Source organism: Terrapene carolina, unplaced genomic scaffold (assembly GCF_002925995.2).
Source record: "Terrapene carolina triunguis isolate 2854851 unplaced genomic scaffold, T_m_triunguis-2.0 Scaffold194, whole genome shotgun sequence".
Lineage (NCBI taxonomy): Eukaryota > Metazoa > Chordata > Testudines > Emydidae > Terrapene > Terrapene triunguis.
Window position 1 is genome coordinate 10366914 of NW_020664545.1, and position 12808 is coordinate 10379721.

The 12808-nt window shown below is 43.7% G+C and overlaps 1 protein-coding gene across 4 annotated transcripts in view; it reads right to left on the reverse strand.

Annotated features, from left to right (window-relative positions):
- Positions 1-1365: 1365 nt before the first annotated feature.
- DOT1L (DOT1 like histone lysine methyltransferase) overlaps positions 1366-12808 on the reverse strand; it is a 101406-nt gene continuing 89963 nt past the window's right edge. For all 4 annotated transcript variants that reach the window (XM_026655040.2, XM_026655041.2, XM_026655042.2 and 1 more), the window contains exon 28: positions 1366-9621. In XM_026655040.2, coding sequence (XP_026510825.1) covers positions 9614-9621 — 8 coding nt within the window. In that variant the 3' untranslated portion in view covers positions 1366-9613. The remainder of the gene's footprint in view (positions 9622-12808) is intronic.

Genomic DNA, 12808 nt, shown 5'->3' on the forward strand with positions numbered 1-12808 from the left:
TGACCTGGGTGTAAGTTGCAGCTGCTGTGTAAGACTCCCATGTGTATTTTCTTCAAAAAGAAAGCAGAAGTTTAAAGGGGCCTAAAAGTTTCAGTCACTAAGATTTGGATTTTCATTCGTACTTAAGCTCCATTGACTTTCAGTGCGATTTGTGCTCTTAACTCATGGGCTTTGGAAACTCCTACCCTAATGTTTGCCCACACTGAACTCCTAAAAATGAAGTGACCCTTTGTACAGGAAGGAAGCAAACAGCAGACCAGAGGTATAACTGTAGTAGAGTCAATGGAGAAACTAAACTCGCTTAAAGCATCACCCTTGTTATCCATGTCTGAGCCAGAATGGTTGGCTGCAGCAGTGGGGCTGAAATGGGTATGGCAGATCCCCTTGTGGCAATCAACAGCAGCTGTAGGTTGCCAGGAGTAGGGCAGTTAGGTAGCAGATTGCTGTTACAGTCCCACTAGAAGAGATCCCATAGCACAGTGGTTCTCAAGCTTTTGTAGTGGTGGCCCGTTTCACATAGCAAGCCTCTGAGTGCGACCCCCCTAATAAATGCTGGAGGCAAAGCGGGGTTTGGGGTGGAGGCTGACAGATCATGACCCCCCCAGGGATCCCAACCCCCAGTTTGAGAACCCCTGCCATAGCAGGAGCAGCTAATAAGCCCAATAGGCCAGTCAATATTATCCCCGCTACAGGTCCAAGGCTACTGAATTCTCTTCTGACATGCCTTCTGCTACTGGGGCCTGACTGGCTCTAGAGAAGCCTTGCAAAGGAAGGACTCCAGAAAACGTGTGTAAGAATGGGGCACCGGCTCAGTGGGTTGCTGTGACTCTAGAAGATCCTCCTGTAAGCCCAGCCTTACGTCCATCCCTATTCAGTGAAGCATGTGAATGCTTTGAAGAGTGAGGGCTTTTGTCTCCACTGCAAGATACCAATTCAGCAAATGTTTTTAAACCCTCACTTCTGCTCCAGGCAGGAGAGTTTAAACCCAGGAATTTAAGGAAAGCAAAATGAAGTTGAGCAACCAAGTCACTTAGCTACTTAGCAGGAGTCGGGGGAAAGCTTTTTGTCATGTGATTTTTCAATTGCTAGCTCCTCAGAAGAGCATGCAGTGCTTTACAGGGGGATGGAGGCTCAAAGTGACTCTTCTACTATTACAGCTAGAGTCCAGTCCATTGCCCAAGTTGATACTCAGCAACAGTGAAAGAATACAGGAGTCTTGCCGGCCCCCTGCTCTAGCAACCGGAGAGTACTGAAGGGGATCTTTGCACTCGTGCTGTGGAGGATACAGAAGGCAATCCTCCTTTGAAATGTAAAGAAAGGGGAAAAAACGCTCTGCTGAAGTACTGAAGCACCACCACAGTACAATGTATTAAAATACATACATTTTAATATAAAGACAAAACTTCAAAGCATTGTTTCAATTACAAATCAAGGTAAAAGACAAGAAATTAAAGTGGAAGGGAGGGGAGAAAAAAAACTAACTCTTGCATTGTGGAAAATTAGAAGGGTGGGTGGAAAATATATATATAATATAATATATATATAATATTACATACATATATACACACCAGAAGAATTCACACTAGTTCTATGGAAGAATGACAGGGCAACATACCAGTATAAAAAAAACCAAATAAAGATAAATTAGGGGAGGTTTGAATTTTAAATAATTCAATTTCATAGGCTAAAATGTATAAACTAATTCCTATTCACTAGGAAACATCCCATAGCACATGTTCTAAGCAAGAAAATGGGTATTGTTTTAAATCCATTGAAAAATTAATTTTTTATTAGTAGTTAAAAGTTTTACTAATCAATTCCTGAGCAACAGCAACTTCATTTGCATTCCTCTGTCCAGTCCCACCCAGCGAGGGCAGACTCCCACGCCTAAAACGCTTTCTTACAAAGAACAGAGACCTAAAGAATTGGGTTTTAATTTAAAACTGACCACTTCAAGAATTTATATTGGGGGGCAGGAGGGTGGAGCCAAGCAGACTGGATTAGTCCATTCTGCCTTCTCTTTAACAATGCCAGAAAAATCACCTTTCCAAAGGACAATTCCACTGCACCAGAAAAGCAACCAGATGTACCTTAGAATTACAGGGTCAAACTTGAGAGAACTTCAGCATTAACATCTTCAAACCTTTAGGAAGCGGTTAGCTCATCTTTAATATTGAAATCAAAGCATGAAAACTAAAAAGACTCTGACAGTCACAAGCGCTAAATATACTGGAGGGATATTTTCAGTTTTAGTATTGGGTTTATGCCCTGTTCCACAACAGCATCTGGTATTGCAGTATTCAGTCTAGATAGATATTTATAATGCATAAAGGATACATAAAATATGGCACAAAATTTAATGAAAAAGGTGAGTCCAACTCATTCGTGGAAAACAAGGATCATCTATGGAATTGTTCAGGGGAATGGGGAAGGGCATTTGAATTAACAACAAAAATAAATCAAATACTTTTACACTGACTAAATTTGTACTTAAAAAACCTCATCTATAGTGATTTTCCTCAGTGCTGCAGAGATAGTTCACAAAAACACTTACTAATTTCTCCCCAAGCTGTGATTTAAATAGATTAATGTTTTACTGTCCACTGTACAGTTTCCATTTCTTATTAGAAAGCAATAATCGTTCCAAGCTATCAGTGCTCTTAATGCTTTTGGCTCAGGCAAAACAAGAGAAGCAGAATTATTAACAGCAACAACCTATGAGTATTAATTAGGAGAAAACTCTCTAAAGAAAAAGGGTGTCAAAGGTTTCATGCTTCCAAGCTCTGGGATACAAAAGGTTTGCTTTTAATACCGAAAGCAAACTGACTATATGTGGTCAATACATTCCTAACGGAGCCCTCGCAGAGTTAGAAAGCTAATTACAGCTCTTCAGGGAACAGCACCTGTGACTGAAGTTATTTCGCAAGCCTGGTTAGACTAATGGATAAGGCTACTCCCAGGTGAGTGAAGAAAACTGTCAAGTGTATTGATAGTCACTGGGGAGGAAAATAGCACCATCTTCAGAATGGGTGGAGGGTGGCTTCTATTGTAGGCCTGAAGTCTAGTCAGTGGGGGGGAAATGTGTCCCTCAAACAGCAGCTTATGAGAGACTGCAGCAAGCCCCAGCTCTTGACATTTCCCTCCACCATTCCAGCAACCATGGGAAAGGTGGGGTGCAGCCTGGTGTGTGTGTATTGTATCTATATATAAATAAGAAGAGTGATGAGACACTAGCAGTTTAAGAGTCTGATCCTGCCAACACTTCCTTGGGAGCATAGCATTTACTACCAGTGAGATACTCCTGGTAGAGGAGTCAGTGTTTGCAGGACTGGGACATAACAGAAAAACACCACGCACTTAGTGCTGAAGTTACTTCATCCATCCCTCCAGCTACACCACAGGGAGCAATCCTGCTCTCATTGAAGTCAATGTTAAAATTTGCCTGGCTGACTCCAGAGAGAGGGATTGGACCCTGAATTCATCTTACAAACACCCTTGGAAATTGTCTGAGTCTCCCTAGACGTCACAAAGAACTGGGCTCCACGAATGAACTTTGCCAGAAGGGAAGCGTGTGTTGGACTTTAAAAAAAACAATTGGAAGCGACTGTGTTCCCACAAATGACCGCTCACATTAGTGAGACCTAAGTAGACACAGCAGCATACGGCAGGCATTGCAAATTGTCCCTGACGCAGTGTGGTTAATGCAGATCCCTGCCCTGACCCACTCCAGCGATCCCGGTCCTAGGACTCTCAGCAGAACGGCAGGATTCTGGGAACAAACAGCATTGAAACCCAATTTACTTTAATGCACAATCCAAGCAGGATTTGAACCCAGGTCTCCAGAGGTGAAAGTCTAGCAGTTGCCTGTGTCCCACCCTATCACCTATTGTCAGTTTCTCCAGAAAGGGAAGGTGGGGAAGGGAGGGATTAAAGATTTCCTCTACAAGGATCTTTCTTTAACTAAACCCAGCTATCAATAAAGGATTGAATCACCCAGGATAGGAATAAAACTTGCCTCCATTTCGTCTCTACCTCTCCTTCTACCCTTCATTTTTTGTCACTATTTTATCAGCTCCAATATAAAGGGGAATGAGGGAGGGAGGATTGGGTGTAAATGACATTCTTTTCCCTGCCTCTCCATCCATTTTTAGCTCCATTTCTGTGCTTAAAAATCAATCTTCTGAGGTACATTACATTAGATCATTTTCCCCATAAGCAAAATTACTTCACCCTAGATGTAGACACAAACTTTCAAAGCCAAGAGATTAAAAATAGTATTGCAGTATTCAAGCAACACCCCTCAGAGGAAATGAGAGGAAATCCATCCAACCATCAGCGGGATAAGGCACATGGGCCACTGCAAGCTACACCCAGCGAAAGGTTTGCATGGCCCGAGATGTAGCTTAATTGATCAGCCTAAAAACAGCCAAGCAAATTTGAAGCAACTGCTTGAACTTTGGAATCTTGAGATTAAAGGTGCAACGTAATTGCTTGTTTTCACTCCTCGAACAACAGGCCTGAAATCTGTTAGTTCAGCAGATCTCCAATACCCAAATCAATGAGTTCAGAGCCACTCACTGCTCTGCAGCAAAACGGGAGTAGATTAAAACAGACTCTGGCACCTTAATAACTGGGCCAATTTAAAAATAAAGCCATGTGATTTTGGGGGTGGGACAGTGTGACAGGATGGCACGGACTGGAGCTTTAAAGCTCTCGACTATCCACAGGCCAGTGATGGGCACAATCACTTCAGAAGCAAGCAGCAAGCACAAAGCACACCTCCAGTGACAGCAAAAGCAGCCATTGGACAAGATTCCCCCCACCCCCCGTCAACGCACCTACCTGCACAACCGGTATAGAGGGGAATTCAGCCTACATGGCCCACTCCAATTCTTGGCCTCTCTCCTGAGCCTGCTCACAAAGCCAATTACCAATAGAGTGAATGCCCTTTGTTCTAACAGATCTCTATCCCCACAGTAAAGGGACCAATAACAATTGAGACAACTGGAAAGTCTCATTGTCTCCTTGTGCTCCCGCCTGTTATAGCCACCTGCCATCTCATACTTAGATTGTGCTTTGGGGGAGGAGCTCTCCCTCTCTCAGCCCACCTAGCACAAGGGGTCCTGATCTACGACCAGCGGCCCTCAGTGCTACCACAATCGTTCACCTAAGTTTGAATTCTTTTAGCGTGCAGTTCTAAGAGGGATGGCTTTAATTCCTGCTTCACCTGCGTTCCAATGAGCTGACAGTCCAGATTATAAACAAGCAGGAGAGTGGCCCTGCAAACAGGAACACCTCTCTCAAGGAGACAGGGCACCCTCCGATGTTCACACATATGGGAAGCTTTAAAGAGAGCTGCACGTATCATTGTCTCAGTATTTTTTTTTAAATGGAAGGCTATGGGATCCTCCATACAAAGCCTTAACCAAGTCCACTTTAAACCCACTTTCTCCTCCCCTTCCCCCCCAATCTGCTGCCCAGTAGTTTCCCCAAGTACTTGGGGAAACCATCACTCCCGCAACCTGCACTTAAATGAGTGCCGAGATTTAAGATCTAGCATTTATGACCCTCCCCAGGAAGATCAATGCACTTTACAAAAAGTAGCCAAGTGCCATTATCCCCATTTTCAAGATGAGGAAATACAGGCAGAAACTGATTTGACAGAGGTCAACCATGTCAACAACTGCCAGGTCTCCAGTCCCACTCCAATGCAGCCCTCACGTACACAAGGCAAAGCAGCCTATTTTCGGGATTCCTCAACCACCACTGTCCCGTATCAGAATTCTTACTGAATGACTAATCCACAGAAAACAGCAAATTTAAGTTGAATGCCTTGGGAGCTCTCCCAACTTTCTGACACTCCAAGAGGTTGTCCAGGGGCTGGGAAAGGCAAACCAGACAACTGGAGCAGATGCACTCTTCCCTTTTTTGGTGGTGTGTAACAACTTGTCTCTGCATCTGCAAACATCTACCCCCCACCTCGCTTTTTCACAAAGGGCCACACAGGCTCAGCTCAACACACTCGGGAAGTTCAATTTTTTGGCGATGCAGACGCTACAAAATGCATTTTAGCTTCATTATGAGTCCCCTTGCCAGCAGCAGCAATGCGGATGAGAAGGAACATTTGTGACAGTAATAGAATGACTGGGCCGGGCGTAGGAAAGTGTAAACCAGAAAGAATTCCTTTCCTGCACTTCACATTTTGGCTTAAATAATATCAAATAAAGTACCACCTCAGGTTACTGAGAACAAGTCTCACACCTCTGGCACTGAGCTTTCTTGCTAAGGTCACAAATATCCATAAATTTCCAGCCATGCAGATTAGATCTTTATTAATAATGCTTCACGCTTACATGGAGCTTTTCACCCAGAGATCTCAAAGCACTTTATGAAGCAAGGCAAGTATCCTCACGGTTTTACTGATGGGGAAACAGATGGAGATGCTGAACCGACTTGCCCAAGATTACAGTGAGTAAGTGAAAGAGCTGGGAGTAAGACCCAGGTCTCTGGCCTGACCCCAGTGCATCATGTGACTCCCCAACACTTTAAGAATCTATTTCCCAATTTCTCCATGGAAAAGTGGAAATTCCCAGGGTCCAACAGAGAGAAAAAGGGGCCTTTTGGTGAGAAGCACCAGAATTCCATAGCCCTGTCTGCCCCATTTCTCTGCCCTGCCTGACTCTTACCCAGAAGTCCAACTCAGCTGAGATTACTGGGAAGACAAAGTCCACAAGCAAGCAATGTGCACAGAGCACAGAAGGCTGCAACACTCAAATTTAAAGGCAGAAGCTAACAAAGACAGAGAAGCTCTGGAATCCCTGCAGGTATAACTGCCCTCAGAAGCAAGTTTGAAACTCACAATACAACAAAGGTTCTCATTAAACCCTTTAGCAGAACAACAGGGCTGAAGAGGCCATGTGCTGTAAGAGGATAATGGCTAGGATGTGCCCCAGGTCTTGTCCCCATTGCACCTGGCCAGGATGGGAATTCGTTATCTGGTGAAATCAGACTGGCTCAAGTGAGATCATGCTCTTAAATCAGGGATGTAGACGAGCCTCAATCGGCGTAACTGAGGCATATAGAGGGGCAAAGCTAGGGTCCTTGAGCAGTTCACACTATTTCACTACCTACCTTTTTTTTAAATCCTACAAGGACCTGAGTTTGCATTTTGTTGCCTTTAATTGGGATTAAAACTGCTGAGAAGGCCCTGCACCTTTCAGTTACCCAAAGATCTGGATCAGGCTGGAGTTGCCCAATTCACAGCTGAACAATAACTGGGTTACATGTTTTCCTGGATTCCAGGACATAACTGTTTATGGCTTCCACTAGAAGCTACTGGATGTTTCTCAGCTGCCACTCCCTGAGCATTACTTTGCTTTCTCTAGGTTCTCTCCCTGCTGCTAGGAATCCAGCTGGATGCATCACTTCCTCCCTCTCCGCTCCCATGCACAAACCAGAAAATGATTAAAAATATTCCTGGAGATTAGGAATAAGGATCAGTCCCTTTTAGTGATCAATAATAAGGGAAAGTTACACTAATAGTTTCTGCACACAGGGGGCACCTTTTGGAGAGGCCGACACACTCAGGAGTGGATAGGGTAACTGAGCTTGTTAACTTCTATGCCACTGCCCGCTACATGGTCTAGAGGGAAGCAGCCAATTTGAAATACATTGAAGGTGGGCATTGTTAATCAGGACACTGCACCTTTCCAGGACAAATTCACTCCCGTGGGGAGGGGAAGGAGCTAGTGAGAATAGGAAAGTAGGAGAACATGTCCACCAGCTCCACTGGACACAAGAACCAGCATAGTACTCATGGAGACACAGATCAAACCAGCCACGGAAGCACAGCACAAGAGTGTGAAGAGATATTTGGCCTGCTCCGAGTGCAATTAGGCAGCTGATTCACGAAGCCCAGCAGTTTGTGACAAAGGGAAACCGCACTAGGGAGTTGGTAAGGGAGAGCTCAACTCTCTAGTGAATGGCTGCTTGCTGGAGGTTAGAGACTGTAATTAGAGAGCTATGAACCTGGCTGGAATGGACTGAAGGATACCAAGTGCCTCTGATGCAATACGACCGTATCTCCCCAGACAGAACTTAGGCCAGCAGGTTCACTTTAGCACCGGTGTGCTCTGAATCTAGTCACTTTGCTGTCGCGATCCCCCTTCTGTTACTGTGGTTTCCTTTATTGGCGCTTGGTCCAGTCTATGCTGCAGATTGAAGTTTATGAACTAATGGATCCTCCTCCCCATTTTGTGCACTTGAATAAATAAAAACATCTTTTTACAAGTTTACTGTGCATCACACAACCTAAAAAATAAACTGAATAAAGTTTATGAAATTTATAAATTTTCATCACGTCTATAAAATACGGTCACTGCTCGGAGCGACACTTTTCTGTACACAGAACACCAAGTCACGATACAATTCAAAATGCACCAGTTTGCTAGTGTGGCAGCAAGTTAAGCTAGATTGTGGTGTTTTTGTGAACTACCATTTAAACCTATTCAAAGCAAAGAAATACAAAAGCGAATGCACTTAGAAGTCAATAAAATGTACACGGCTGAGCCATTTCGGAATCAAGTATCAAAACCTTACTAACAAAATACATTGTACTTCAACAGAAACAACAAGCGGAGAAAATCTGCTATCTGCCCCAGCATAGAAGCTCGGTTTTCAATCTTCCCAATATTGTTAAAAAGGGCCTGACCAACACCAGTGATTATGCACCCTGTTCATATGCCAAATGACCCCCCAAAACAAGTTAACAGTCTAGCTACTGAAATTCACAGTGACTGGAGCACCACCAGAGGTTTTAATGGGCCCAGTGAAGTAGTCTAACAGGACTAGACATAAGTTATGTTCTTCTGTTCAAAGTGTCTGAACCAGCTGAGTTTGCACAGGTCAGATCAGGTAATCTAGCTGCCATTCCAGAGGGGAGTATTGCATTCTGGTTTGTAATAAACAATATTACACGCCTGATAACTGAGCCATAAGCTCTGTTAAAAAGAAAAAGAAAACCACCCAAAACTAAAGACTGCCATTCTCTGTAGCTCCTGCTTTGCTGTAAACCAATGGACTTTGGTATATGAACAGAGTGAGTTGAATAAATAAAAGCAGACCTTTCTGAGAACTGGGTTTGGCATTGGTCAACCCTCAAATTCAGCACCAAGGATTTGAACTAGAGAGGCACAGTTCTGACGGATGAAATAGCACCGAGAGGAGGCTCTTTACATCTCTGCTGGTGTGCCAGTCCTTTATTATTCAGAGAATGGTTTCAATGAGTTGCGGTTTTTTATGACTTTAGATGGAATAAAATAAGCCAAAATTGTTTTCATTTTTAAAAAAAGATAAATACTTTATCTAAACTATCGACAATACAAACTGGAGCTTTTTTTTTTTAAGCATTTTCTTTTGCAGTTTTTTTTCAACTCCGATTCACAGTAGAATATTCTTTTCTCTGTTATTTAGGTCTTTTGTTTGTTTGTTTACTTTGTCCAGTAGTAAGAGAGTAGAAACCCCTGCCAGGCCAGGCGAGCACCTTTCAGTGGAAGCTGAGTGAAGTTGGTCCACGTTGTCCTTGCATAGGTCACATTGGGTTGAGGTAGAAATCCTAATTACCTGTGGGACAGGAGGAGAGGAAGAGACCCATCTAAATTAGATGCATCAAATCAAGTGTGTGCCAGAAATGTCATTTACTATACAGTTCTTAGACCTTCTGTTAGCCAGGATCAATAGGGACAGAAAGGAGAACAATCCATGTGTTGATATCAGTCAAAATTAGAGATAGATGACAACCCAACAGGTCTCTTCCATCACACCCCAACCCTTCTTGGGCTGTGCAATAATGAAATTTGATCCCTTGTTCCTAGATTTAGGCTCCAGTTCAACAACGTACACACATAAGTAGTCCTACTGAAGATATGGGATTATTCATGTGTTTAAATCAGGCATATGGAGTCTAAGCCAAAGCCCGTTGGAAGTCAATTGGGGCCTTTCCATTGGCTTCAGTGATGGACTTTGGAGCAGGACTATGCTTAAGTACCGTGCTGAATCGGGGGCTTAGATATTAGTCTGCATTGAACTGTCACCATCTGCTGGCCTAGGCACCTCCATGTGTCAAATCCAGTGCCACGGTTCCGAGGCCTCTGCACTACATCTAGCGTCTGTGTTTATAAAGGAGACGCACTGCTCCTCTCTGGTGCTGCCTCTTCCCCTCCCCAAATGGCTTGTCATTTAGATCGGAAGCACTTTGGGGCAGGAACTAGCTAATGAATTTGTACAGTGCACCAAGGGGTCCCAATTTCAGGTGTGGTTTACTTAAAAAAAAATAACGTATTTTCACAGTGCCTGCACCCACATCACGCAGAAATAAACAAAGGACCCAAAAAACTTAACCACAGTCACACCTAGACTGGCCCAAATACAAGAATTCCCTTCAATGAAAAGTGTTGAGGTTCTGCCGTTTGGTTTTGTTCTGCAGCAGGACAAAACGAAGACCTTTTGAAAGCTTTCCCAAAAATACAGAGAAAGCTCCCCGCACCCAATGACCCTGTGGATAGGACAGTTACCTGGGATGTGGGAGACAGGTTCAAGACCCTGCTCAAACCCAGATCTCCCACATCCTAGTGAGTGCCCTGTCTAGCTGATTATTCTGGGGGAGTGGGTCTCTTCCCCTGCAACCTGAGACACCTTCCAGATGACAGCTTTGTCTAAACCAATGCCTTTCGGCAAAAAGTTTCAATTTTGACAAACTGGCATTTTCTAATTTAAAAATATTCATAAAAAATCCCTCCCATTCTATTCACACCCCTCCTCTCCAAATTCAAGTTTCCATCCACAGCCCCCGGTTCCTCAAGCCTATTTTCCAGCCACCACCCTATTCCACTTTATATTTCATAACTGTTTACATCTTACGCTGACACCAACTGCTGCAGCTCTAGGCAAGTTACTTGACCTCTCTGCTTCAGCTTCCCCCATCTGCAAATCTGGAGGTAACTTACCTATGTCACATGGGTGTTGTGAGGATTTGATCACATTTGGAGAACAATTTGATGGTGAACACACTATCTACATGCAAAGTGTTTGACAAGAATCTGAGGTGTCCTGTAATTTAGTCAAATGCCACAAAAGGCAAAGGGTGTTACCCTCTACTGGATGTACTTCTGTGCCACAGGATAGCAACAGCATCAAGGACCTGCAGGAGGGCCGGTGTTGCCTAATATTGGCTTAACTATGCAATCCTGAACTGCATTATAGAAGCAAAAGGTTTGCATAATGACAATATGTGACTTTCTGGTAGTGCATATTATTCTGCAGCTGCTCTGAAAGATTCTTTAACACTTGCTTTGCTGACATGCATGCGTGCATACACCTTCCAGAGGTTTTTCTCTCTTCCACAGCCTCATTCCTTACTTAGCTTGGGCTAGATTTTAGCCCAGGGTATTCCACTAACTAACCTAGCATAGTGACAGGTTTCAGAGCGGTAGCCGTGTTCGTCTGTATCAGCAAAAAGAACGAGGAGTCCTTGTAGCATCTTAAAGACTAATAAATTTATTTGGACATAAGCTTTCATGGGCTAAAGCCCACTTCATCAGATGCGTGCAGTGAAAAATACAGTAGGGGGACGGACAGACACACACACACACCATGGGGGTTGCCATACAATCTCTTAACATGACTAATCAATTAAGGTGGGCTATTATCAGCAGAAGAAAAAAAAACTTTTGTAGTGATAATCAGGATGGCCCATTTCATACGAGTTTTTTCATGAAGTTGATGGATTTCCACTTCATAAAGCTAAATTCAGTGCCTTTTTTCTCCAGCTGCTAATAGCCCACCTTCATTGATTAGTCTCGTTAGAGTTGGTATGGCAACACCCATTTTTTCCATGTTCTCTGTGAATATATCTATCTATCTTCCTACTGTATTTTCCACTGCATGCATCTGATGAAGTGGGCTGTAGCCCACGAAAGCTTATGCCCAAATAAATTTGTTAGTCTCTACGGTGCCACAAGGACTCCTCGTTCTTTTAATCTAGCATAGGCAATCTAGCAAGCCAAAGACCACCAAGGCAAGCAACAGCCCCATGGCTGACGCAATCTGTTAGTGCTTTACCTATCGGGGACGGGGAGCAGACTTCCTGCTTTATTCTTATCTCATTCAAATTATAATCACCGGCTGATTATACAGAGCATGATTAGATCAGGTTGCCACTATGAGGCAGACACAAGTTAGCAGGATGCTTTTGTAACTCCATTTTCCACAACATTCGGCTTAGGCTCACATTATCTGCAACCCTCCACTAGATCATCCTTATTCAGTTGTTTCCAAGAAAAAAAAAAAAAGGTAGCCTATGACCTTGAGTTCTCCTTTGTTAGCCATATAGGGCAAATTTGGTATGATGCCACAAAAACATCACCACGCTGCCACCTAATGTCAAAGCAGCAGCAGCATGCAAGGTAACGACATGCCAACCTGAACGGGAGCACACCCTGTTGTGAGGGAGATAACCCTGCAAAACGCAGAATAGGCAGCAAACCCCTGCAGGGCTGTATATCAAGACAGATGCTTGGAAAATATGAACAATCAGCTTCTCTTCCTAATTTTTCTCACGCTCTCAAAGCAGCACATTTTCTAAAGTATTCAAGCCAGGATACTGCAGGAAATGTTGCTTCAAATAACGTAAATCGGTAATTGCTGCTACCCCAGCCTGAACACAACGTTCCTGGATATCAGATGAGTTACCATCGTGAGCACTCAGTGTGTCGAGAAATCCTGACTCCCAAAACCGTGGCGCTTTGGTGTC